Raw genomic sequence first — 27721 nt, 5'->3', positions numbered from 1 at the left:
GCCCCGCCCCCGGCCGCGCCCCTCCCCGCCCCTTCCCCTGGCTGCCCTCCTCCCCCCCGGTCCCCCTGCTCAGTCTCGGCGCGGCGATGGCGGCTCAGCAGCAGCAGTTGGGTAAGGCGCGCGGAACTCCAGGCTGGCGAAGCGGGGATGGAACGGGCAAGGGTTGCCAACTGCAGGCGGTGGGAGGCTCCCGGGCCCTCCGGGGGGAAAGGGCCAGTCCTGATCCCCAGCATTCGGGGGGGGAGGGGAGCGAGGAAGGGGGATCGGGGCCGGCTGCCCAGCGCCCGCCGACTTTTGCCAAAGCGCCCGCCGACTTCTCCTTCTCCTCCTCCTCCTCCGCAGCTTTGTTCAGCGTTTCGGACAAGAGCGGCCTGGTGGAGTTGGCGCGATGCCTCCGCGACCTGGGCTTGGCCCTCGTGGCCTCGGGAGGGACCGCCAAAGCCCTGCGCGACGCCCACCTGGACGTCAGGTAACAGACGCACGCGCCCACGGCCACACCTGGCCGGCACGGCTGGGAGGGGCCAAGGTGCAAACCGGAGAGAAGAGCCCCGGGCGCTCCCTGCCCTTTGCTGCTGCAGCCTCCTCTGGTGCAACTCCCCCAGCCCTGTGCTTGCCTGCTTGGGATTAGCCCCTTAGGTGTGCAATGGTTCTCCGAGGGTCTTTCACGTCACCTCCTCTCTGATCCCTTCACCGGAGCTGCTGCCGGGGGTTGAGCCCGAGGCCCTCTGTGTGCCAAGTGACCCAGCAGCCTCTCCCCGATCTCACCCATTTCGCTTGGGAATCTGACTTGCTGGACCCCCGTTGGGATCTAGGGACTAGGGACTCTTCGTCAACCTATAGGATGCTCCAGTGGGTACCACTTACTCAGGTGTGTCACCGCATGGGTCTGAGGCAGCAGGACAGATTTTGAGTCCGGCGGCACCTTTGAGACCAACAAAGTTTAATTTGGGGTATGAGCTTTCAGGTGCAAGCACACTTCTTCACGGACAGTGAAACAGAATTTCCTCAATCATTTCCTCAATGATTGAGGAAGGGAGTTGGGTTGGTCTGAAGCAAAAGACAAAATCCAAAACCAGGGGCACCTTTAAGACCAACAAAGTTTCATTCAGGGTCTCAACTTTTTTACTGTTAAGAAACCCCTGAAACATTCTTCAGGCTTCGAGAAACCCCAGAAGTGGCACAATTATGCAGAATATGGTTGGGAAGCAGAGCTGTGGACACATCCACCTGGGGCCCCTCCTCTTCCCACTCCCTCCAGGTAACTCCCACTCTTTTGGGAAACCCTTCCAGGGCCATCAAGAAACCCCAGGGTTTCACAAAACCCTGGTTGAGAAAGCCTGGTCTAAGCTTTTGTGTGCATGCACACTTTGCCAGATTCACTGAAATGGAAGTTAACAGGCCATACAGATAGGTAAAAGGTGAACAGTAAATTAACATACATTTAATTGTATCCCCAGTTAAGGATACCTCTGCCCCATAATCTCCAGTTTGGATTATATGTCTTTCTTTCACTATGCTCCCCCCCCCCCCCACTGGAAATAGACCCAAACAAATGCCAGCCTTTCACCTAAGCTTGATTTGGCCTTTGAATCTGTTAAACATCATTAGGCTGCATGTGTCAGCTCCTAGATTCCCCTTGTTGCACCTTCTCCCTGTATAAAGTCCACAGATCTGCAGCAGCTGGAACCCATGCTGGGACGTAGTCTTGGATCTGAGCCTGTTGCGTAGATTTTGTGACTGCTTCAGTAAAAGATAACCTTAAAAAAAAAAACTTCACGGATGGTTTGGTAGAAACAGCCTTGGAAATGAATTTCTCAGCTGGCTACATCAAGGGCAGAGAGATTTTCAACATTTGTGTTGCTCAAGCTCCTCTCGGTAGCTCCGAGGGCTCCAAAGTCTGGGAGAGAACCTGGGAGAGTCCTTGTTCTTGGTAGATCGAGAGAGGGCGGGCCATGGTGCTGTTGTGCTGCCCTGCCTCGGGGAACAGCTGCGTGGGTGTGGCTCCCCCCACCTTCCTTTTGGTCCAACGAGTGAAGAGTCCACGGTCATGCTAAACGTCAGGGATGAAGGTGGATTTGAACCCCATACTTCCCCTGGCTTCCAACGGCCTCGTCTAAATCTGCACGGCGAAGGGAAAAAATATGTTCTCAAACCCGCTCTCTTTTGGGGGGATGGGGTGGTTGGTTTTCAATAATTGGGAACATAATCTGGGAGAAGTTGGAGGTCATATCCATGTTCCTCTTGCCTCCGTTCTGTTTTTGATCCAATCTCCGGTTCTTCCTTTGAGAGAGCTTGTAGCATTGCCTGTTTTTTTCCTTTGCAATTCAAGGCGAGGCGAATTCCTTTTCCCACCCTTGATTGAATGCTTATGCCCGGTGTCATGAGAGCCCACGCTCTTTCTAGTCATGTGGGAGTCACTTGATGCTTGCTTGAGTTGGGCCTTCTGAAAGAGACATTGAAAGTGTCTCTGTCCTTGATGGGACCGGTGATAGTTGAATCTGGGCCCCGATAACTGAAGGGAACCCAATAAGTTGAGGTAAAGCCTTTGCCCCAGGCTCTGATTTAGGGTTACACCTGCAGGGTTAGACCCACAGTGGCTTACCTGCACATGGACACTTGCGCTGAGAAGATCCTCCAGGGTGGCTTAGTTTCAGACCATTCAGCATAAGGCAGCTTCTGGTGTGTGCTCATGTGTAACGCATTCCTCTCAGGATTTAGCTGCATTGATTCCCCACCCCCAATTATAAGCAATTTTAAGCATGGATTTGTGAGCTATTTCTGAAGTGGCAAATTCAGGTGATCTGAAGAAAGAGCCAGCCACTGTGAGAGGCACTGTGGATTCGTGGTTAGAGTGTCCGATGCGGGTCTGGGAGACCCACATTCAGTTCACCTCTCTGGGTGGGCTTGGGCCAGTCGTGGCACCTAGTCTACCTCGCAGGATTGGTGTGAGACGAAAGCAGAGAACAAAATGAGTTAGGCTGCCTTGGTTCCCCAGTGGAAAGAGAGCCAGGTGTAGAAGAAGAAAAAATAATAACAGAATGACCAGTGAGGGCCAACGTTGTGATTTGTTTTTACATTTCCACAGAGATGTTTCCGATCTCACCGGATTTCCGGAAATGCTCGGGGGTCGTGTGAAGACGCTCCATCCTGCAGTCCATGCGGGTAAGTGGAGCCTGCCAGACTTTCTCTCTGTTGTGGGAATTCTGGGCCGGGCCTGGTGAGCTTTGCAGAGAACCCCCCGTCAAGCTACAGCCCCCCTGGGCAGAGCCTATGGACTCACCTGCCCCACAGCAGCCTTGGCACTCTCCTGGGCGGGGGGGGACATGACCCTGCCCATGCAGGCTCTCTATGCGGTATAGTTCTGCAGAGACAGGAAAGGCAGTGGTCCCTTAGATCCCTCCCTGGTTCATTAAAGTTGTTTTGCTTTCTTGAGTTCTCTGGAAGAAGCTCTTACTTCATGAGTTGCATTAATGGGGAGCTTAAATCTTCCAATATTTTAATTTAAAAAAAACCTGGAAGTAGAGATGCCTGATAGAAACCTTGTTGCTATCTGTCTAGGTCCTGCCCTTCCTGCAGAGTTCAAGATGGCCCTTTGTCCTTCCTCTGTTTTGAGCTCACAACAACCCTGTGATGTGGAGCAGGCTGAGAGGTGGTGATGCTGGTCACCCAGTGAGGCTCAGGGTGGAGTGGGGGTTTGAACCAGACTTTCACCGGTGGTTCTGCATGCAGTGTTTCTCCCAGGTGGCCTTTTCCTTTTGCCATTTGGTGCCCTTGAATAATTTGTGCTCAAAGGTCATCTTCTCTAAGCATTGCTCAATCAGGTAGCATCTTTTAAGCCTGCCATCTGTTGCGGGGTGATATTCAGGTATTACCCTGACAGCCATGTTAATCCTTACGATTTTCATATATTTAGGGATGTGATGAAATAGGAATTATTTGTGGCAGAACCAAAGCTGGATTGTTCCAGGACCACATCCCTACCAAGAACATAGTTTCCTCACAGCCCAGTGTGATGGCCTCTAATTGGGAGAACTGGGTTTGATCCCCCCTGTTGCTCCTCCACATGCAGACAGCTGGGTGACCTTGGGCCAGTCACAGTTCTCTTTGACCTGTTCCAGCAGAGCAGTTCTCTCAGAGCTCTTTCAGCCCCACCTTCCTTACAGGGTGTCGGTTGTGGGAGGAAAGGGAATTGCAAGCCACTTTGAGACTCTGTTGGGTAATGAAAGGTGTGGTTTAAAAACCAATTTTTTGTTCTTGTTGTCCCTTTCAAATCACGTTTTCCCCCAAACTAGGCATCTTGGCTCGTGACATTCCCCAAGATGCTGCGGACATGAAGAAACTGGATTTCAGCCTTGTGAGGTAAAACTCTGGTGGGCTTATTCTGACTTCATCAGGGATCGTGAGATGAAACCTCTGAGTCCAATCAGCGAATGTCGGTTTGCAGGGAAGGGAATTGTTCCCCGGATCTCTATCTTGAGATTGATAAAGGAAATAGACACGAGCAAAATATACAACATGAAAGCAGTTTACCCAGCATGTAGGCACAAAGGATACAGTACATTTCTATTGCATTCACAAGAAGTTCTTGCAAACAAATGGCATAATAAAATACAACCCAAATACCTGTTCAATGCACTGTTAACACAAAAACATTTTAGCTTTTTCCAAAACAAACGTAAGTCTTTGTAAGCAGAGCCAAAGGCATACCTGGCAGGAGGAAAAAGGCAGCTTGTCATCTCAGTATATTTTAGATATGTGTTTTTTTTAGGATGAGGTTTTGTGGGGATTTTATATGTAACCCGCCTTGAGTCCAAGGAGGAAGGCGCGCTAGAAATTTAATAAATAAAGAATAAATAAATATTTATTTTGGCCTTTTTTTTTGCTGCAGCTGTCATTTTGATGTCACCTTGCAAAAAAAAAAAAAAACCTAAAGAGAATTCGGAGATAAGAGGCAAATATTATGAGAAGCTTACCTGTAATTTTGTAAAACATTGTAAGCTTTTTCAGTCTTACTGAAAAGTCTGCTTCCCAGTCTCCCCAGAAGAAGCACCTGCAAAACGGGGGGAGGAGTTTCCAATAACCATTGGGGGTTTCCAGCTATACCCTCCCCCCCTGAACTACTACAGGAGGACTGCATTATCTTTATGGCCTTTGACTGTTTACAAGGGCTTCCACTTGTTTTGAAAGAAAGCCAAAACATTTTGGTGTTAACAGTGCATTGAACAGATGTTTTGATTGTTTTAATTATGCCATTTGTTTATTTGTAAAAAACAGTAGAAATTGACTGCATCCTTTGTGCCTACACATTGGGGTTAATTGCTTTCTCTTTCCATCATGAGGGGGTTTGCTTTCCGTGTTGAAGTTAACGGGATTTTTGAGCCATTTTGTGAATTGGCGCCTGTCTTTTGGGCTGAGGAACTCCCTAGGGGAAGGAACCTCGGGTCAGGGGCTCTGGGAGTACAAGCAAACATGCCCTTTGAGACTCACATCATACTGTTTGACTTGTGACATGGAGGTTAACTTGAGAGCAAGGGCTGCAAAGATTAGGGCCAGCCGCGGCCAGTGAAGCTCCAAGCAGATCTGATCCGTACAGTTGACTTACGATTGAGAATTCCAGTTGTGTTCCGCCCTAGCGGGAGACTCGAGACAGATTACGTCAAAGCAATTCGACATATTAAAAGAAAATATTCAGATTAAAATGTAAATAATAAATACATTCTAAAACTATTAAACCAGCCAATTGTCCAGTTCTTCTGTTGCCTGGAAAAGAGGAGAAAGGCATGCAGGGGGTCATATCTACCCTAGAGGCCAGGCAGTCCAGCGCTAGTTCATAAGTTGTTATAGGCCTCAGGCATCGGCTTGGCGGAACAGCTCAGTTGAAAGTTCCGCAAGGCTCCGATCTGGTTTGGAGGAGCGTTCCACGAGGCCAATCTAAACTCCGTCTGCCACTCAGATTCTTCAGCCATCACCTGCGGTTCCCCTGGGAAGTAAACTCAGAGAGGATTTTTATTCAGTGTTCCCAAGTTTCACAACTATGTCCAGATTTAGTAAATCTTTACAAAAACAAACAAACAAAAACACCAAAAACTGCTTCCTTGCTTCTTCCCAGATGAGCACAATTTTGGGGTGTGCTGTGGTTTATACTACAGCAAGTCATCTTTTTATGAAGCTTTATATAAAGGAGTCAGTGGCTTAGTTGTGGTTTGGGATGAGGTATGAGTTGACAGTGAAAAGCCTCTTGTGGCGCAGAGTGGTAAGGCAGCCGTCTGAAAGCCCTGCCCATGAGGCTGGGAGTTCAATCCCAGCAGCCGGCTCAAGATTGACTCAGCCTTCCATCCTTCCGAGGTCGGTAAAATGAGTACCCAGCTTGCTGGGGGGTAAACGGTAATGACTGGGGAAGGCACTGGCAAACCACCCCGTATTGAGTCTGCCATGAAAACACTAGAGGGCGTCACCCCAAGGGGCAGACATGACTCGGTGCTTGCACAGGGGATACTTTTACCTTTATGAGTTGACAAGCCTTAGTGTGCAACCAGCCGCTACACTGGAATTGAAACCCATGCTTTGGTGTGGGTTTACAGACCCGGTTAGGGGCTGTTTTTGAGCTGCCCAGATATAGTTCCCTGCACCCCCCCTCCTAAAAAGTACCCCAAAAAACAGCTTAGCCAGAAAATGGCGAGGAATGAAGGCGTGAGAAGCCATGGTGTACATGAGGGCTTTGTGCCCAACCGCGGTTATGTGCAAGGGTGGAGAGGTGGGATTTGGGGCAGAAGCGTGTGCAGAGAAGAGCTGCCTGCAGAGCTGGCCTTGAGGAGAGCATGTGGAGTGACCCCCCCCCCTTCCCTCACCCACACAGACCCCTCTTTCTTCTTCCAGAGTTGTGGTTTGCAATCTCTACCCCTTTGTCAAGACTGTGGAGTCCCCGAACGTCACTGTCCAAGATGCAGTGGAACAGATTGACATAGGTAAGTGGATTTAAAAAAAAAATAGTTTAAATGGGTCATGCATTCTCTGTGTGCGTGGACAAAACAAGTCCAGTCAGGTCCAACTTAACCTTCCCTCATCAACCAAAGAGGTTTTATTTCTAACCGAAGGTGGTGTGGCTTTGCTGAGAGCCGCCGCCAAGAACCATGCCCGGGTGACAGTGGTGTGCGATCCAGGGGACTACAGCATCATCGCAAAGGAAATGAAGGCGTCGAGTCAGCATGACACCACGCTGGACACCCGCCGCCAGTTGGCACTCAAGGTACGTTGGGTGTTGGAAAGCCAGGGTGGTAGAGCGGCAGCCTCTAATCTGGAGCGCCAAGTTGGATTCCCCGTTCCTCCTCCTCCACGTGCAGCCAGCCGGGGGACCTTGGGGGTAGTTCCAGCTCTCTCAGAGCTCTCTCAGCCCCACCTCCCTCACAAGGGGGTCTGTTGTGGGGAGAGAGGGAAGGTGACTGTCAGCCTCCTTGAGGCTCCTTCAGGCAGTGAAAAGCAGGGTACAAAAGCCAACCCTTCTTCTTCATCATCAAAAGCAGCCCTGGAGCAGCAGACCGTCTCCCATGTCCTGGTTGTCAATGTACCTCGGCTGTTTTTTCCCTCCAGGCCTTCACTCATACGGCTCAATACGACACGGCCATCTCCGATTACTTCCGGAAAGAGTACAGCAAAGGGGTCTCCCAGCTCCCCCTGAGATACGGCATGAACCCCCACCAGACGCCCGCTCAACTCTACACCCTCCGGCCTCGACTTCCCCTGTCAGGTAGGGGGACTTTGACCTCTCCTTCCGCATCACGTGCCCATGTGACTCCTGGGCGTTTGTGTACCGCTTCTGAGAGTCCAGACAGCTTCTTGTACCTTTCCTGACCCAGATGCACACGAACATTAGGGGAGCCCTGCTAGATCAGACCAGTGAGGGGCCATCCAGACCAGCCTCCCATCTCACACAGGGGCCAGCCAGTTCTTCTGGGGGGATAACGACAGGGCAGAGAGGCCGAGGCCTTCCTAAGGACATCCGAAGAGCCCTGCTGGATCAGACCAGGGGTCCCTCCAGTCCAGCGTTCTGACTCCCACAAGGACGGTCTGGTTACTGTGGAGGAGCAGTGACAGGGCATAGAGGCCGAGGCCTTCCCCTGATGCTGCCTCCTGGCCCTGGGATTCAGAGCCTTACTGCCTCTGAATATGGAGGTTCTCTTTTGGCACCTAGTTGCCACTGACACACCATCGCTGTCGTGTAAAGAAGCATTTCCCCTTGGCAGTTCTGAATCTGCTTCATTGGATGCCCTCAAGTTCGAGCATTTTGGGAGAGGGAGGGAAAGTTCTGTGTCTGGGATACCCACTGTATGTCAATTGTCACTGAGCTCCAAGCCCTCCGGCTCCTCCCTCTTGGCTTGGAGGCTTCTCACTTTGGCCTAGAGACCCCTCTGGTGAGTTCCCCATCCAGCACCCCTCCCCTCCCCTCCCCTCCCCTCTCCTCCCTTGGCCCCTTGCTGTCTGTGTGTGGCCTTCCAGCACCATCCTGCCCATGCCCCCATGTGCTCTTACAGGCCTCCCATTCTGACCCAGAGTCTTTGCAGAATGGTCTCCCCACCCCCAAGAGTCAGGCCCTGTTGTTAAAGGTAGTCTGTGTTGTGTTCCCCCTGCCCTGCCCGATTGACATGCACTTCATACAGGAAGACTTGGGCAGGCCTCTGATGTGGACAGTTCCCAGCCAGCCCTGCGTTCTGGCTCAGGCCACCAAGGCTTCTGAGACTGATGCTGCCGTCCCGTTCTTTCTGCAGTGCTCAACGGCTCTCCGGGGTTCATCAACCTGTGTGACGCCCTGAACGCCTGGCAGCTGGTCCGGGAGCTCAAGCAGGCCCTGGGTGTGCCGGCCGCGGCCTCCTTCAAGCACGTCAGTCCCGCAGGTGAGGAGGTGGGCCGAGCCGGTTGGGGCTGCAGCAGCCGACGGCGTGTTTGTGCCATGGGCAAAGCATGCTTGGGTCTAGAGCTGGCCTGCTTGTCTGAGTGGGAGAGCAAGTGAATCAGATTTAGAGTCCAAGCAGGAACCTTTGAGACCCACAAAGATCTATTCGAGGTATGAGCTTTCATGTGCCCGCACGCTTCTTCAGATACAATGCCATGGAGAGCAAGTGGCAGCCATCATCATCCAGGCTGGGCTCACCTGTGGTCAGGTGAAGGGTGGCTCCACGCTGTCTGGTGGTGGTCCTGCATGCTGCCCGAGAGGACAGGAGAGCCAGGATGGGTGTTGGCCTGAGAGCAGAAGAGTCTTGCAGATTTCCAGAATTTGCCCCCTTCTCTACCTGGCGAACCACCAGTGGGAGGGATTTGGGGTGCTTGTGGAGAGAAGCAGCTCTCCCTTTTGGAAGGGAGGGTGACCTTTGTCCATGAGACAGAAGGAGGTGGTGTGCTTGGGACAAAACTGCAGACTTCATGATTACCTGGCTTGGAGAGAGGAAGGAGGCAACGTGGAGAGGGCCACTACTACTACTACTACTACTACTACTACTACTTATTATTATTATTATTATTATTATTATTATTATTTTAATATTTTCCTCCCTGTTTTACACAACTCGGGGTGGATTACCTCATAAAGAAATAGAAAAGAACTATAGCAATAAGAACATCAAATTATCAAAGTAACAGTAAAATCTCAACCACATTTTGGTCACCCTCCAGTAGTTCTCATACTAAAAAAAGAGAGGGAATGGCAGGTGGGAAGCTCTCCTAGCCTGAGATTTTATTTTTTATGTTTTTATTTATTATTTCACTAGAAGCCAAGCCCATTGAATTTAGGAATACATTCAGGCAGGCAGCTGTTAGGGAACTCACCGGCAGGGGCAGCTTTCACGTGGCAGGGATCTGCAGCCTCCGAGCCTTGGAGGGAAAGAGGAGGGGTGGTCAGGGGCGGGACAGCCGCCCTGAGTGGGTGATGAGACAAGCTCCTCCTCCAAGGCCTTACCAGAAATATATTATATGGAACAGATTTGTATCCCGCTAACTCCGGCCAGCCAGTTCGAGGCAGTTTACATCAAATACATCTAAAGCAGCACCTCAGTAAGGCTTTGGTGGGGAGACTGGCATCATTCAGACATTATTTCAAGTTTCTGCCACAGGCCTGGCAGAAAAGCACAGTTTCACAAGCCCTGTGGAAACCTGGAACAATGAAGATGCTTCTCCAGATCTTTCTAACATTGCTGAGCTCTCTTACCACGGAAAAGAGGATCACATTTCATACCTGTTGGGTTTTGCCAGTGCTCAGGTGCTCATAGTCTTTGGCCGTTCCCTGTCTGCTTCCACTTGTGTTAGTCAGAATGAGAATTCTCCAGCATTCCCCACCCTTCCCCAAAATGAACATTATTTGGTCTTTTCGTTGTTTGCAGCCAAGCCTTCTGCTTTGACTTGCACTTATAGAAGTCTACAAAAAGGAAGATGAGCCAGTCCAGGTTGGAAGGCATCAACCTGCTTGCTCCTGTCTTCATGGTGGTGGAAAGGGGGGGGGGTCTGAATTTGAGCAGGGCGGTCTGGCTGGATACTTCAAAGCTGCATTTCTTCTGGTGGGCAGTAGGTGGCAGCAGAGCATAAACCTAGCGGCGAAAGAAAGCTCACACCTTGAATCAATCTTTGCTGATCTTAAAAGTTGCCCTTGGACTCAAATTCCATAGCTGTGAAAGATGAACTCCCCTTGAGGTCTAGGGGCTTGAGGTGCCAGCCGGCTGAGTAAACCCCTCATTCCCCATAGTAAAAATAAAGCTGTGTGGAGTTGTTGAACCATGTTCAGTATTCCATGCTTCAGATGACGGTCCAAGAGCCAGAGTTTGCCACCTGGTAAAGGTGAGATTTGACCTGCCGCTTAATCTCAACACCACAACGCTCCGCCTATCTGCCTTTGCATGGGCCAGGTTGCGGCTGGAGGAGACATGAGCCGTGACAGTCCTGCAGCATTGTTGACTAGGTCACAGAGTCTCAGCTGATCCTGCGCAGGGCATGGAAGTGATACCTTTGAAGTTCTTTTCACCTAAAACACAGGTGCATGCCCACCTGCTCCCATTCGCAGATCAGCCAAGCTAATATTCTTCAGGCCCTGGCCAGTTTCACGGAGGTAGTTGAAATGCCCATGAAGCCCTCGGGATACAAAGACGCTGCTTTTATGTGCACCATCTCCTGGCTTTTGCCACACAGAGGCCCGTTGGCTGTATTGATAGTGACTAAATTCAGTAAATTATTGTCATAATAATACTAATATGAATTAATGCCTGTTGTAACACGGTGCAACTGTAATAAGGCTGTGGAAAAGCCATTTTGATCCTATGCCTGCCTTAAAGAGCTGCCCCTGCCGGTGAGTTCCCTAACAGCTGCCTGCAGCCTTTCCAGGTCCTGGGGGGAGGGGGAGACCGTCCACAAAGTTCTTCCACCCTCCCAGTCTAGCCCCCACAGTATTCCTGAATGCAACGGGCTTGGCCCCTAATATATTAATAATGATTTTATTCTTATAATACTCCCTTCCTTGGTGGCTCAGGGTGAGTCACAACAAGAATGAAAAACATTCCTTACAATATGACAGAAAGCATCATTAGGTAGCGTTGTTCAGGTTTTTAAATTAATAAATCGGCTAAAAGCCGTCTCTCCAACATAACTAGAATTCTTCCTGGGGGTGAGGGGTTTGGTTGGGGTGCAGAAGGTCTCCGCAGGGCTGTCGCTTTGAGAGCTGCAAAGAGATTCCCCCAACGGCCTGCCCCCAGCCATGAGGAGTGACTTGGAAAACTACTTTCCGTGGCAACTTGTCAGGATGGCCCCATCCCCGCCTGTTCTTGCCTCCTGCTGCGGTCGCTGCGGTGGCCTTTTTTCTGACTTGTGCTTCTTCTCTACTGATTCTGACCCCCAGGTGCGGCGGTTGGAGTGGCCCTCAGCGAGGAGGAGGCCCAGGTCTGCATGGTCCACGACCTGCTCGCGACCCTCACCCCCTTGGCAGCCGCGTACGCCCGGGCAAGAGGTGGGTGCATCGGAGGCTGACGGCTGCGGCCCCTTCTCTTCCCAGGCTAGCTTCTCAGCAGCCTCTGCACCGTTATCGCTCAGGCAGCTTGTGCCAGCCTTCTTTTCTGGCTTCCTGCCCTCGCGGGGATTAGCTGTGGCCCCCCACAGGACCAGGGAGGGGAACTGCCCCTGCCCCATTCCACGAGGTTTTCACATAAAGCTATTCTTGTTTCTGGCCATTGCTGGAGAGGGGGGAGGGGCTGGATCCCAGGGCTGACCGATTGGCCACGATGTCTTTTAGACGGGGTGGGAACCTCTCTAGTGACCGGACTGTGCTTTGATTTCTCTTTACTGAGTTATGCACGTATCCTGCAGACCCCTCAACTTCCCTGCATAAGGAGGTGAGGGAAATGCTACATTTCCACCCTGAAGAGGAAGGGGGGCTGCAAAATGGTTTGCGAACACCATGGAGGAGTGGGGGATCGAACCTGGTTCTCCATACAAGCTCCAATGTTGTTAAATGAGGGGTCTGTCCTCCCTCCGAGGGGAAAAATTACGGACTGAAGTAGCCGGAGGGAGAGCTGTTTGGGGATGGTGCCTACATCTTCCCCGGAATCCCAGAGTCCTTGCACGCTCAACACGGTTTGGAGTGTGAATTATGAGGCACGCCATGAAAAAGGGGGTTCTTTAGCTGCTTAAAGGTCTGTTGATGCCTTTCTCTCCCTCCGCCCAGGTGCTGATAGGATGTCGTCTTTCGGTGACTTCGTTGCTCTCTCTGACATCTGTGACGTCCCCACAGCGAAGATCATTTCCAGAGAGGTCAGCAGTCACCCCCTGTTTTGTAGGCCTTCCATGATCACAGATATCTGGCTGGATGGCATGGGGGGAGGGCGGTGATAATGAGAAGGCTTTTTTTAAAAGAGAAATCTTTAAGCCGCTTTGAGACTTCTTCTGGTAGAGAAAAGCGGTACATAAGAACCAACTCTTCTTCTTCTTCAGTAATATCAGGGCTCTGTCAGTCTCACCCACCTCACAGGGTGTCTGTTGTGGGGAGAGGAAAGGGAAGGCGACTGGAAGCCGCTTTGGGACTCCTTTGGGTAGAGAAAAGCGGCATATAGGAACCAACTCTTCTTCTTCAGTAAGATTAGGGCTCTGTCAGTCTCACCCACCTCACAGGGTGTCTGTTGTGGGGAGAGGAAAGGGAAGGCGACTGGAAGCCGCTTTGGGACTCCTTCGGGTAGAGAAAAGCAGCATATAGGAACCAACACTTCTACTTCTTCCGTAATATCTGGGCTCTCTCAGCCTCCCCTCCCTCACAGGGTGTCTGTTGTAGGGAGAGGAAAGGGAAGGCGAACGTAAGCCGCTCTGAGACTCCTTTGGGCAGTAAAAAGTGAAGTATCAAACCCAATTCTTCTTTTTCTGCTTTGTTAGTGTTTTTGGTCGCTGCTGTCTTTATTTGAAGTTTTAAACTAATATCTCCCCTGGAATTCCATCTTCCTCTGGACTGGGACATGCTGCCTTAAATCAGTGGTCCCCAACCTTTTTATCACGGGGGACCAGTCAGTGCTTGACAATTTTACTGAGGCCCGGGGGGGGGTAGTCTTTTGCTGAGGAACGTCGCTGCCGCTGCCTGAGCCCCTACTCCACTTCTTTCCCCCCGGGATCCCTGACTTTCCGCCACCCTCTGGACGGTGCTGCCAGCAGCAGCTGCGCAGGGCCATGCCGAGAGGGAGCCCCGGCCTTGGCGGCTGCTGGAGAACACCAAAAATGAGCCAGCGGCAGAGTGGCAGGGCAGCCCCCAAGGCAGCAGCTGTGGGGGAGGACGAGGACGAGCCGCAACCCGGTACCGGCTGATCCACGGCCCGGTACTGGTCCCCGGACCAGGGGTTGGGGACCTCTGCCGCAGATGTTTCCTGAAGGGTGGCAGCTCTGCTTTCCTCTAGCACCATTTTGCCCCAGGCTGGCCTTCCTCCAAGAACTGGCTGCTAGCTGCCTTTGAAGGCGGCCTGGCTGGATGGGCTGGACTCCATGGGGAGGGGAGGGGAGCAGAGGGGGGGGGTTAGATCACTAGGAATCATAGGGGGGGGGGGCTTCAAAGCCATTTGAATTACCAGGTCTTCTTAGAAGTACAAAGGCCAGACAACGTTTTAGGAGAGCATTGACATTCTCGGGTTTTATTCTGTTGATTTTAAAGTGGATTGCTTTCATGGCGAGGGGCAAGCTGCCTTGAGCCGCGAGGAAAGGCAGGGTAGAAGTATTTTGATAGCCTCATCTAACATCTCTACTAATAATAGGTGCTGGGATTTTTGAGGGTTTTCCAAAGCAATGAAAGGTCACCTGCATGGTGTTGGGGACGGGCTTTGGAGTGGTTTTTATGAAATGTGTGAGCGATTAATGTGGAATCTTTTTGCAAGGAACTGTGTTTTTACCCGCTCCTCTTTCAGTCCTTGGAAGACATGGGCCCCTCTGATTTGTGTCCAGAAGCTGCCCTCTGGCTTCAAACCACCCACTGTTAATTTTGCTTATTTAAAAAAAGAGAGATCTCTCATTCACGGTGGTACCCCAGCAGAAGTGAAAATAATCTCAAAATGCCATGTACGCCATGCACACTTATCGGTGTGTCTTGGTCTATGCCACACACAGCTTATGTGTGTCTTGGTATCTCCCTCTGGGTGTGACTTGGTCTTCTCAAGCTGTGTGAAATATAGCAAGGGGAACGTGCTGCTTTGGGAGCTACTCTAAAATGCCAAGGCACCCATGAGACAGCAGCCAAAGGACAGGGATCCTCGGGGAAGCATTTGATCTTTTTTCTTTTATTCGGGCAGTTAATTTATTTCTTTACTTCTCTTTCATGCTACTGATAGGGTCTTCTGGGAGTCTTAATTTGTGTGCTGGACTAGAGGGAATCAGCCGGCACATAAAAATCAGCAGACAGCTTATAATTTCCCCTCCCGTCCTGCTCAGCTGTGGAACATAACATCCTGACTCTCTTTAATTTAAGGTGACCAGATTGGCCCACTTTTGGAGGGACATCTGGGGGTCCCTGGAAAATTGTACTTACGTTGAAATTGAAATATGTATATTACAATACTATGTTTGTGTTCTATGAAACTTTTTGTTGCTCCATATAGACCAAATTTTTAATCAAGGACCCCCCCCCCCAGGTCAATGGTGTCCCACTTTACCAATGTTAAAATCTGGTCACCTGACTTTAATTAGAACTCACAGACAGCAGGCAAAGGGATCTTTCTTCGGCCAGGACCCTCCAGAGTGTTTGGCCGGTCCACAGTGAACCGACCCCCGTGGTGGGGTTTCCCGAAGCCCACAATGCTGCCCCCGGTGGTGTCCCCACTTTATAGCACTGTCGCCGGCTTCCTCGGCAGAATTGATGCAAACCAGGGGGGGCTAGGCAGTGAGGAAGCACCACCTCCCTGGGGGCCGGTCCTTGGGCCTTCCGCCCCAGTTGTCTTGGAAGAGCTCGGTCTGTGCCGGTTCAGATTGGGGAGGGGGGCTCTCATGGTGAAACGCTGCCCAGGGTATAGAAAACCAGCAGGATGGTGAGAAGGCAGTGTGGAGACAGAGATGGTTTCCACAGGAGTGGCATGGGGGCGTGTGGCACCCATCCTCTACTCCCCTGTTTCTGCCCCTCTGGAATGGAAAATTGAGTTTGGCCCCCCTTGGGCTGACTTAGGGCTCCGCCCGTTGACCTGATTTTGGGATTGTTGTCCTTGCAGGTGTCGGATGGAGTGGTGGCTCCTGGGTATGAGGAAGAAGCTCTCAAGATCCTGTCCAAAAAGAAAAACGGGGGCTATTGTGTGCTCCAGGTCAGTGCTTGGAGGTCTTCGGGGGGGTGGGGGGGTCTGTGAGTGAAGTCGAAATGCATTGTCTCCCCTGCCCCCAACCCATGTGGACTGATGGGCAGACATCCCTGCCCTCTCCCCCAAAAAATGCTCCTTTGGTCTGGGCTTAAAAGAAAAGGAGCCTGCTGCCTCCAGTGTGAGCATAACTTGCTCAGGATCCCCTGCCCCAGGGAGATCAAACTGGACTCAACAAGGGCCAGGGCCTTTTCAGCCCTGGCCCCAGTCTGGTGGAACGCTCTGGCAAATATGATCAGAGCCCTGCAGGACCTTTGGCATAAGTGTTAGGCCAGGCCTATGGCTGAAGTAACCTCTCATGCTCTTGGCTTCTCTGCCCAAGCTAAAATGCCCAGCTTTGTGTAAATGCACCCCCCCCCCCGTGGTCTGTGTTCCAGATGCAGCAAGAAAGAGTAAAGAGGTTAAACTGGCTTCAGCCAGGGCCAGAGCTTTTTGGTGGAACGCTCTTCCTAGTGAAATCAAGGCCCTGCAGGATCTTAAGCCGTTCCACCAGGCCTATGCTGGAAGCCTAAAAGGAGCATCCAAATTCTGCCTTAATCCATCCAGAAATGGTGCCTGAGAGACAATATTCATATGTGTTTCAATCCAGCCCCCTGCCCCCAGAGAAGAAAGGGCATCAGATAGTCAGCCAGCCGTGTATTTTTTAGGAGACGGTATTTTAATATCTTAAACCTAAGATTATGATTTAAGCTGTCATATTTTGAATGTTGCCTATCGTTTTCTTGCTACCAGCCCTGGGCCCTTGGGGAAGGGCGGGTTAAAAAACACACACAGAGACAATTAAATAAATAAAACAAGCAGGTTTTTTTCACTCAGAGTCTGCAGCCATCACTTACTTAGCTAGTAGAAACCATCTCGCTGTGAGTGTCATAGGAGGAGCTTTCAATCCCCACCACCACCCTGTAAACATTGGCCAAGCCGCTCTGCGCCTGCTGGAATACAGATGTGGGGCCAGACTTTACCTGGGTGGGCAGGAGTGGGGACTTTCTGGGGTGTGCCTTCCCGGCTCATTTGGGGTGCAGCTCCCTTTAACGCGGGTTTTTCCTCGCTGCTTCCAGATGGACCCAGCTTACGAGCCGGATGAAAACGAGATCCGCACTCTCTTTGGGCTGCACCTGATGCAAAGGAGGAACGACGGCAAAATCGACCGGGCGCTCTTCAAGAACATCGTCACCAAAACCAGAAATGTAAGGCGATCCAGGGAGGGCCTGAGCTTATTTGCCCAAGTGCTGCGCTCCTGTCAGGAGGGGAGGAGGGACAAAGGCTGTGCAGAGAGCCCCTTCCCCTCTGTGGACGTATGAGTGGTATGCAGGAAGTCCGGGGTCCTTGCCGGTCAGTCCGGGGCTCAGTGGAGGCAGAGCCCAGCTCCTAAAGCTGCTTCTTGCAGGCACAGGGGTGGCTGAACTGGCTTCGAGTGGGAAGGAGGCCGTTGCGTTTGGGCCAGGCTGTGCCAGAGACACGAGTGAGGAAGGCTGGAGGGTGAGGCCAGGAAGAGAACTCCCTGGCCCTCAGACAGCACATGACCTCACAGAGACTAGCCAATAGGCACTGACCCATCCTGGGGCAGTCCCGGAGCGGGCCCCGCTGCTCCTTAGTGGGGAGAGGAGAGCAGCAGGCCTGTTCCGCCCTGGAAGTATGGAGCTGACACTAGAGCTTCGCGGTGCATTTCTAGCTCTGTGTGAGCCGCCCCCCGTGCAGCTGTGAGTCTTGCAGGGCCTGCCCAGGCTCAGGCCTGACTTGCACGGGGATGCTTCTGGCGGCAGGAACTGCAGCGTGCTTCACGGCTTCCTTTATTGCTTTGATGTCCTGTCATGCTGCCTAGAGCCCCAAGCTAAGTCCTTTGCGGTCAGTGCAAAACTCAATTTTTAGTTTATTCTTAATTTATTTTATTTATTTTCACATTTGTATACCGCCGCGCTCCTTTTGAACTCGTGGCGGTTTACCATAAAACAATAAAAACCAGTAAGGTAAAGGTAAAGGTATCCCCTGTGCAAGCACCGAGTCATGTCTGACCCTTGGGGTGACGCCCTCTAGCGTTTTCATGGCAGACTCAATACGGGGTGGTTTGCCAGTGCCTTCCCCAGTCATTACCGTTTACCCCCCAGCAAGCTGGGTACTCATTTCACCGACCTGGGAAGGATGGAAGGCTGAGTCAACCTTGAGCCGGCTGCTGGGATCGAACTCCTAGCCTCATGATCAGATCTTTTGACAGCATGTTGGCTGCTTTACCACCCTGCGCCACAAGAGGCTGCAGTAAAAAAAAAAAAGTACAACCCCCTAAAAACCCCTTAAAAACGCTAAACAGTAAACATTGAGCATTAAAAGATAGCGGTACAGGAGTTCGAACCCCCACTCTCTGTCCAGCTAGGGGTCAAGAGCTCTTTTTCATTGGGAGCGAAGGAGAAAAGTGGGGTGCATTTTCTGAGGGCTCTAGTTGGCCAGCGCCTTGGTACTGGCTGGGAATCCCGTAATTGGGGGCTCTGCTTTTAGGAGGGGACCAGGAGGAGAAGGAATAGCATTCCAGCCGGTATGGTCAGAGCCGTCATCCAGGAAAATACCAGCTTGGAGCCTTTCCCCATTCCAGTTGAAGGCCCCTGACATTACTCCCTTTCATCAGTCTCTTACCTAGGGGCTATTGTTTTTCATATGCGCTGATGGCAGACATCTCTGGAACAGTTTTGGGGCATACAATGTCCTTCCTCACTATCACTGCCACATCTCTAGAACCTGTTCCTCAGTGCTTGGCCAACGGGTTTGTTTCCAGAACTGCACCAAAGGTTCTTGCTGCCGTTGTTGGAATTCTTGGGGTAAAGACACACGCCGTGTTCTCTGCTGAGTTTTGCGTGGACCTCTGGATGCTAGCCCAAGAAAGCCATGGTGAGGCCATGCCCAGCAGAGGTGGGACAGAGTTCTGGTCCAGCTTCTGTCTGCATCTTCAACAGAGATCCCTTTGTGTGTCCACGGTGAACAGAGATCTCCTTGTCGTCTTGCTCTTTCCATTAGCCGGCTGTCCGGCAGTTCCAGCTCACCCCCTGGAGTGTCTGGTCTGGAACTATTTAAACGTTCCCCTTTTCTGACTTGATTTTGCTAAGTCACCTAAACAGCTGTGCAAACGGCCTGAACAGCCTGGCGGGATCCGCCCCCCACTGGATAATCGGAAGGCGAGTTTTCCTAACTGGCATTTCTCCCTAAGCCCTTGGACAAGGGAACTAGGTTTGCTGATGACTTAGCAAGCATTTCCATTCCAAGCTCTGGAAATGATCCGTCTTGCGTTTCTAAATTCTCGCTGGAAACGTAAAAGGTTCAGCCAGGAATCTCTTGCCACCAGCGAGATGGAAAACGGATCCTGGATTTTAAGCAAGGCAGATTGGATTAGGTCTATATGCAAACTGACCTCTCCCATTTCTATGGGGAACTGTCCTGAAATCCTTCTAGGACTCAGGATAACCGTAGCTGCTGAATTCCCATGATGAAAGACGCAATCTCTATCACACTGCCCATGAGATGGAAGCGTCTGAAAACATACCTTGTATCTCTGTTGTTGGTATCTCAAAAACTCACCTATAAAATTGCTCCAGTAAGCCTTGACCTATGTCTGGGGGATTTAAAGCTGTGCCAAGTTTGTGTAGGTTTTTGCAGGCAGCTAAGAAGACTTTTGCTACTTGGCAACTTTTGGGGAGATGTTTAAAGTGGGTATGTTGCTTTTCTCCGGACTGATATGTGGAGTAGTGGTTAAAGAGCAACGTACTGTAATCTGGAGAAAGGTTCAGTTCCCCCTCCCATTCCACATGCAGCCAGATGGCAGACCTTGGCCCAGTAATAGTCCTGTAAGAGCTGTTCTTGCAGAGCAGTTCTCTGAGAGCTCTGTCAGCCCCACCCACCTCTCAGGATGTCTTGTGCGGAGAAGAGGGCAAAGGTGTTTGTAAGCCGCTTTGGGGCATGAAAAGCGGAGTATAAAGAACCAGCTCTTCTCTCTCCATAGTTCTGCCAGCGCTGTTCTGAATTGAGACCGCATTAATAGGCATGGGAGCCAAGCAGTCCGTGGTTTCTGTGCTAGATGACTTGGTGTCTCATTTATACACCGAAAGCCATTCCTGCTTGTCGTGTGCTGTCGAGGTGGCTCTTAAGCTTGAAAGAATCTGAATTCCATGGCCCCAACAATTTGATGTGGGCTAAAACCAGATCTGCTACCCCATTTGGATTAGTCAAGCGGTGCACGTTTGTTTGTTTATATCCTGCCACCCCCATACAATGGCTTGTGGCGGGTCACAAAATCCTCATTAAAAAACCCATTGACACCACCATGAAAAAGACATATCAGTACAATACAGAAAACCCACAGCACCCAAGAGACTGATACGCCCACTATCGGGGAGGGAGAGGGGGCTTAGCTGGCAACAACCCAGGTGCTAACACCAGCCCTGGGAGGGGTGGGCCTGATCTTCCTCACTGCCCTGGTCTCAACCAAACACCAGCATCCTGGCACATGTGAACCCTGGGGTGACAAAGCCTCTGAGCCAACCCCACGGTGTCAGCCCCTGGGGGCTAAACCAGCACCAGGAGCGCCTTCTCCCAGGTAGGGGAGACGCCAACAGGGAACTGCCAGGCACCACTCAGCCTGTGGGGGAGAAGCCCTGTGGGTGAAAGGCGAACTTGGCAAATACCATCAGTGTTTTTTGCAAGTTCAGGGAGTATTTATACAGCAGGGAGCAGTTGCCAAAATTCCCACTTCCTCTCTAGCGCGATGGGAAGGGCCGTTGCATCAACAGCAGGTTCTGGGAAGGGAAATTCCCTTGCCTGAGAGGTTCTCTCCCATATTTAGCATCTCTGAGGAATATGGGGAGAGGGGGGTGCTGGAAGAGACCCCTTGCAGCCTTGATTGACAGCTCCCTCAGCCTATCCAACCCCACTTGTAAAAAACCCAAATGCCACTTACTGACCAGTCCCAACTCTTTGAGATGCTTCTTCTGAGTCTGTGGGGCTCAGTGGGGAGGACTTCCTCCTGGTGTGGCTGACACAGTTGCCTTCCTGAAGGCTGCCTCCTTGTTCTTTCCAGCTGTCCGAGTCAGCCATCCGGGACCTGATTGTGGCGAGCATTGCTGTCAAATACACTCAATCCAACTCTGTGTGCTACGCCAAGGACGGGCAGGTAAGCCGAAGGAGGCCACTTGCAAGCTCAATGCCGTGAGTCCTGGTGGGACTGCAGAATGCTTTTTCCCATCCCTGTCAGGCTCCCCTCCACCACTGGCTTGGCGTTGGTCACTTCAGAATCTGCTCCTTGTTTCTTGCCTCTCTCTTAATTCCAGGTGCAGAGCAAGCAGGCAGTTCCCCGGAGCGGTGGGGGGGGGGGGGGAGGCCGCGTCACCCGTAGCATTTATTTTGGTCAGGCCAGGGGTCCCTCTTGACACCTTCTGCTCGCTTGATGAGACCGTCTGGGCCGATCTCACTATTTGACATCGAGGGCCAAGCCATCTGGGCATCAGGGTTAAGAGGGGCAGCCTCTGATCTGGGTTGCTGGGCCTCAGTCAGAATCACACAGAGCTGGCAGAGATCCCAAAGGGCCACCCAGTCCTGCCCCGCACCTTCTCAGGGACTTAAAAACCACTGGTTCTCTCAGAGAGGTGCTCATCCAATCTCCTCCTAAAACCTCCCAATGATGGAGACTCTCCACCCTTGCGGAGCGGGCCAGATGGAATAGGCAGGATTCCGGCAGTTGCCTTTAAACACGAGGACGGGGGCAGAAAAGCCTCTCGAGAAGCAGGAGTCCTGCAGAAATCTCAGTGGTTCTCAACCTTCCTAATGCCGCGACCCTTTAAGACAGGGGTAGTCAACCTGTGGTCCTCCAGGTGTCCATGGACTACAATTCCCACGAGTCCCTGCCAGCATTTGCTGGCAGGGGCTCGTGGGAATTGTAGTCCATGGACACCTGGAGGACCACAGGTTGACTACCCCTGCTTTAATACAGTTCCTCACGTTGTGGTGACCCCCAACCCTAGAATTATACAAGTGTTCTTTCACAGAAATTAAACCAAAACTGACAAAAGGCATGAAGATCCATTGTTCATGATTGTATATAAGTTGGGTTTTTTTCCCCGGGGTTTCTCAGCTCAGTTCTGCCTCTTGTCCCACCATGCCGATCTCACTCTTTTCCGTTGCTCCAGACAGACAAACACTCTCTCGATCTACCTCACAAGGCTGTTGTGTAGATGGCACACACACACACACACACACACAGCCAAGCTGCTTGCCCTGCCACGACCCCTGTGAAAAGGTCGTTCAACCCCCAAAGGGGTCCCGACCCTCAGGTTGAGAACCACTGCTGTAGATGAACGGTTTGCCCAGGGCAGGGGAGCCCTTGAGCTGCGTTTTGGTAAAGCTTTGGCTCAGCTTGTGGCACGTCTCTTTCAGGTGATTGGCATTGGGGCGGGGCAGCAGTCCCGGATCCACTGCACCCGCCTGGCCGGGGACAAGGCCAACCACTGGTGGCTGAGGCATCACCCCCGGGTGCTCGCCATGAAGTTCAAAACTGGGGTGAAAAGGGCCGAGATCTCCAACGCCATCGACCAGTATGTCACAGGGACCATCGGGGAGGTAAGTAGCTGAAGACGTGACTGAAGGCGACCAAGGCTTAAGAGTTCCTCAGATGTCTACTTCACAGGTGGTCTGTTGTGAGGAGAGGAAAGGGAAGGCGATTGTAAGCTGTTTTGAGACACAAGAGGCCTGTTGGGTGATGTTGGGCCAGTCCAAGTTCTCTCAGAGCTCTCTCAGCCCCACCTCCCTCACAAGGTGTTTGTTGTGGGGAGAGGAAAGAGAAGTTATCCCAGAGCTCTCTCAGCCCCACCTCCCTCACAGGGCGTTTGTTGTGGGGAGAGGAAAGGGAAGGCGATTGGAAGCCACTTTGAGACATAGGAGGCCTGCTGGGAGACCTTGGGCCAGTCCCATTTCTCTCAGAGCTCTCTCAGTCCCACCTCCCTCACAGGGTGTCTGTTGTGGGGAGAGGAAGGGAAGGCAAATGTAAACCACTTTGAGACTCCTTCAGATGGAGAAAAAGTGGCATATAAGAACCAAATCTTCTTCAACAAATCCTAAAATATGGATTATATTCAATTAGAAATTGCATTCATTCTAAAACATGACCTCCTTCTCGCTAGTGGGAGGGAGCATGAGCAATAGGGGGCGATGTTTGGGACGGATCTAAATCTTGGGCGGATTTCTTTCATGCATGGCTGTGAGAGGATCCCGCCCCGACTGAGGTATTTGCGGGATGGTAGTTCCTCCAAGGAGCACTAGGGGGCAGGAGGACGCAGACCCAGGCAGCGTTCCTTGCCTGGTTGCCGGGTGGTCCTCAGGTCTCCTGGTGACGCTTCACACGTCCCATGCATGAAAGAAACAAAGCTTTGCTGCTCTAAAGCAAGGGTGGTCAACCTGTGGCCCTCCAGATGTTCATGGACTACAATTCCCATGAGCCCCTGCCAGCGAACGCTGGCAGGGGCTCATGGGAATTGTAGTCCATGAACACCTGGAGGGCCACAGGTTGACCACCCCTGCTCTAAAGGAACCGTAGAGGATCATGGCAAGATGTTGCTTAAAGGGTTAAGACAAAAGTCCAGATCCGAGGGGCAAAACCCACCCTTTCCACCCTCCGCGCAAATGGGACCTGCGAGGCGGAGGCACACAGTTGCTTAAGCTGCTCCCGCCGGACGTGCCGCATCCCTCAGCCTGCAGGGTGCCCACTTGGAACGACAAACCCAGCCGGTCAAAGAGGGCTGTGTCTCCGTCGGGCCCTTTGCCAGCCTTGGCGGCAGACCCAGCTGTTTCCTGAGGGCAAGCGGGAGCTGGCGCGCAAGGAGGTGGCCGGCGACTGGCCAGACTTTCCATGCCGTCCCTTGAACGGGGCCCTGTGTCTGGGTGTTCGGATGTTTGCTCCCAGACTGCAGTGGCGCAAGCGGAGCCAAGGACAGCATGTAAAGCGAGCAAAGGGAAACTTTGGGAAGAGGTTTCGAGGGTTTTAAGCTCCCGGCAGTCTCCTTTGGCCTCCGATCTTAAGGCCACCTGGCCGTAAATTGTCCCGAATTAGTCGTGTCGTCATCGTAGAGCAGCTGTGAGTGCCCCAAAAGAAACCGCGCCCTACCTCGCCACTGGGGACGGGAAGTCACACTCGCCCGACACTTCTGTCACCGCGCTTGTTGTGATGGATTGGGGATTTCGATCCGGCCAGCTGAGCCGGTAATGACGGAAAATGCTTTCAGGGTGAGGATCTGATCAAGTGGAAGGCCCTGTTTGAGGACGCCCCTGCCCTCTTGACGGAGGCTGAGAAGAAGACCTGGATCGCCAAGCTGGCCGGCGTCTCCCTCAGCTCGGATGCCTTCTTTCCCTTCAGGGACAACGTGGACAGGGCCAAACGGGTAAGCCCCCCCCCCAACCCCAGGGGAGTCAGCTGGGCCGGGGAGGGGAGGGGAGGGAAGGACTTGAGAGACATCTCTTATCCAGCTGGCCACCTCCCTGCTTTTGGTGCAGGCCAGGTTTTGCTGAAGAAGGCAGAGGGCAAGGTCAGGGGCCCAAGCCAAAGGTACCTGCTGAGTCTGGACTTTCCATGACAGACTCATACACACAGTGAAAATATCCTCCTCAGAATGAAAATATGAACATTATGTTTGTCGCCCTGGATGTAGTGTCATTGTGCACCAATACCCCTCCCTCTGGAGTTAGGAGCAGGGGTTGGGGATGGGGGATTTCTCTGCCATGCTGCTGAGTTGTCGGTTTATGGTATCGGTATTTTTTGTCCATTTTAATGGGGTTTTTAACGGGAGTTTTAACTGGACATCTGTAACCCGCCCCAAGCTTGTTCCGGAGTTGCGGGTAACAAGATAATAACAACAACAACCCTAATAATATCCCCCCAGGATATTAGATACAGCCTTATAGGGGCTATATGAAGTTTTAGAAAGGAGGCAAAATTTAAACCCTCCTGCAACGTTTTAATGTCACCTTGCAGAATAATGTCTTAAAAGAAATTTCTTTCCATTTGACAGTGATGTCTGTTGGCAAATCTCAGGCACAGCGATGGGCTGTAAATTAGCTTCTGAGTCAGCAGACTCACACACACACACACATGCACACCCCACAGCTGGCTGGCTGAGGTCAGTGGCATGGAGGGAATGGCTCTTTGGGATGTCCCACCCCAAGGATGGCTTTTGCACCCTCTTGTGGCGCAGGCTGGTAAGGCAGCCGACATGCTGTCTGAAGCTCTGCCCATGAGGCTGGGAGTTCAATCCCAGCAGCCGGCTCAAGGTTGACTCAGCCTTCCATCCTTCCGAGGTCGGTAAAATGAGGACCCAGCTTGATTGCTGGGGGGTAAACGGTAATGACTGGGGAAGGCATTGGCAAACCACCCCGTATTGAGTCTGCCATGAAAACGCTGGAGGGCGTCACCCCAAGGATCAGACATGACCCAGTGCTTGCACAGAGGATACCTTTACCTTTATGAGGTGCAGGGTTATGGTGTTTTGTATATGGTGAGGGTCTCTGGCCAGTGACAGTACATTTTACTACTTGCTGACCGTTTGAGATGCCACATCCCATTGGGAGATGCCGGGTGGTGGCCTGTGCCATCCATCCCACAGAGTCCATGAGCCACATCTTGTTCTCTTTCCTCTCCCCACCCCCAGAGCGGCGTCCAGTTCATCGCTGCCCCTTCTGGTTCGGCCGCTGACCAAGTGGTGATCGACGCCTGTGACGAACTGGGGATCACGCTGGCCCACACCAGCCTCCGTCTCTTCCATCACTAGTGTGCTCCGGAGACTCATGGCCAGGTTGCCTGCAGACATCGCATCTTCTCAAAGGAGGCCTTAAAAGCCCAGCTCCAAGGGCCCGTTCCCCTCCCCAATCAGCGTCATGCTCCTTTGTCTGTGAAGGCAAAGGCAGAGCTGTGGGTCTCAAAATGAGAAATAAATACATTAAGTGGTCCAGTCGGGATTGTCTCTGAAGTGTATTCTTGCTGCTGTCATTGACTTCGTGCTGCTGAGATTCTGTTTTTGCCTTGCCTTTTCCTCTGGCTGTGCGTTATCCCTGTGTCTCACTGGGCAGGCAGAGGCAAAAGGAGCTTCCAGTGCACATGGCCACTTTCTGTCCCTACCACCTGGGGCTCCTTGACCACGATTGGGGCACTATGAGGGCTGAGCGTCCAGGAGGCTCCCTCACCTTCACGTGGGCAAAGTAGACCCCCTCCATTTTTCAGCCGGGAAAAATCCAATGATAAAAATCTGTTTCTAGCCACACACCCCCAAAGGTGGTTAGAGCAGCGTTTTGTCAAACCCTGTGGTTTCTTGATGGCCTTGGGTTTCCTGGACAGGTGGGAGTTAATTACTTCTTAAATATTTTCTAAAATTGGTTATACATTTATCGGATGATACAACCAAATATGAGCCTCTTGTGGCGCAGAGTGGTAAGGCAGCAGACATGCAGTCTGAAAGTTCTGCCCATGAGGCTGGGAGTTCAATCCCAGCAGCCGGCTCAAGGTTGACTCATCCTTCCATCCTTCCGAGGTCGGTAAAATGAGTACCCAGCTTGCTTGCTGGGGGGTAAACGGTCATGACTGGGGAAGGCACTGGCAAACCACCCTGTATTGAGTCTGCCATGAAAACGCTGGAGGGCGTCACCCCAAGGGCCAGACATGACTCGGTGCTTGCACAGGGGATACCTTTACCTTTTTACAACCAAATATGGTGATGTCGACCCATCCTCCCCTCCCAAAATGGCCAGTGACGGGTCTGTAATGGGTGGGAAGGGCAGGGGCCCTGAGTGAGTGTGTATACAGCTATGCTTCCCAACCACATCCTGCCCAGTTGCACCACTTCTGAAGCCTGAATAATGTTTCAGGGGTATCTCAATGATTTAAAAAGTTGAGAAAGGCTGGGTGAGAACGTTCAGAATGTGAAACATAACAGCAGAGTTTCTGGCTAACAGAATCACTTGGTGCTCATCAGGCAGAATCCGGCGAACTTTCTGGCCCAGGAGTCTCCATCTTTGAAATTCTTACGCATGGCATGGGCGCAACCACAAAATGGCTGCCATGGGAGGCGGAGCCACATAGAGGGAGCTCAGCTGCGGGATGGGGGGGGGGAGAGGCATGTTTCAAATATACACTCAGAAAGTGGAGGGTTTGTGTGTGCTCTCGCATATAAAATGAAACCTGGGGTGGCAGCCCCCGCTAAAACAAAATGATAGTTTAATCTGCCCAGCCAGGCTGACCTTTGGAAGCAAGGAAGAAGTCTTATTGGACAAGGGCCCTTCCCAGCCCCGTCGCCTTCCTGAAAGCCCTTGGTGGGTAGCAGAGAGCGCCAGCAGCAGACAGGCTTTCTGAGCAAAGTCTCCTCAGCCCCCGACTTGTGCAGGGAATCTTTTAGAAGAGGGGGCTTTATTCCAAAGCTTCCAGCCATAAAGAAATATGAGCAATAAACTAACAAACAGTTAAAAATAAATTGTAGCAGGCAAGGGAAATCGGCAGGATGAATCAGGTGGGGGGACGGGAATCTTCATGGCACAGCAAATCTTGCCCTCTTTCAGGTGGTCGGTTTTGGCTTTCAAAAGAGCCGCCTTCCTGTTCTCATTGGTCGTTCACGCTGGCACTAGATTCGCCCAAACAGCATAATGGCTCGATTTTGAAAATATTTTTCTCCAGATTAAAAAAAATTTTCAAGGCACACCTTGAGCCTGAAGCCATGCTGGCCCAGTTTGGGCTTTGGGAGGGATCTTACTGAATGGAGACACCTCAAGTCCTTTCTGGGGGTGGGCTTGGGGATTGGCCAGGTGTGAATCTACAGCACCTGCACGGACAGGAGCTTTTAATGGGGAGCCAATTTGCCTTTAGGTGGTTAGGCAGGGACAGA

The 27721-nt window shown here is 51.9% G+C and overlaps 1 protein-coding gene across 1 annotated transcript; it reads left to right on the top strand.

The window, feature by feature from the left end:
• On the top strand, positions 1-25804 carry ATIC (5-aminoimidazole-4-carboxamide ribonucleotide formyltransferase/IMP cyclohydrolase). The gene is made up of 16 exons (XM_077319315.1): positions 1-111; positions 343-469; positions 3086-3162; positions 4293-4359; positions 6877-6965; positions 7095-7246; positions 7588-7744; positions 8763-8888; positions 11870-11977; positions 12692-12777; positions 15693-15782; positions 16892-17020; positions 20890-20982; positions 22242-22424; positions 24083-24238; positions 25502-25804. Exons 1-16 carry the CDS (start codon positions 87-89, stop codon positions 25619-25621), a joined length of 1785 nt encoding a protein of 594 aa, XP_077175430.1. The 5' UTR covers positions 1-86; the 3' UTR covers positions 25622-25804.
• The last annotated feature ends 1917 nt before the right edge of the window (positions 25805-27721 follow it).

The sequence above is a fragment of the Paroedura picta genome, chromosome 2, assembly GCF_049243985.1.
Source record: "Paroedura picta isolate Pp20150507F chromosome 2, Ppicta_v3.0, whole genome shotgun sequence".
Lineage (NCBI taxonomy): Eukaryota > Metazoa > Chordata > Lepidosauria > Squamata > Gekkonidae > Paroedura > Paroedura picta.
Note: the sequence above shows the minus strand (reverse complement) of the source record. Positions and strands in the feature narration are given on the sequence as shown.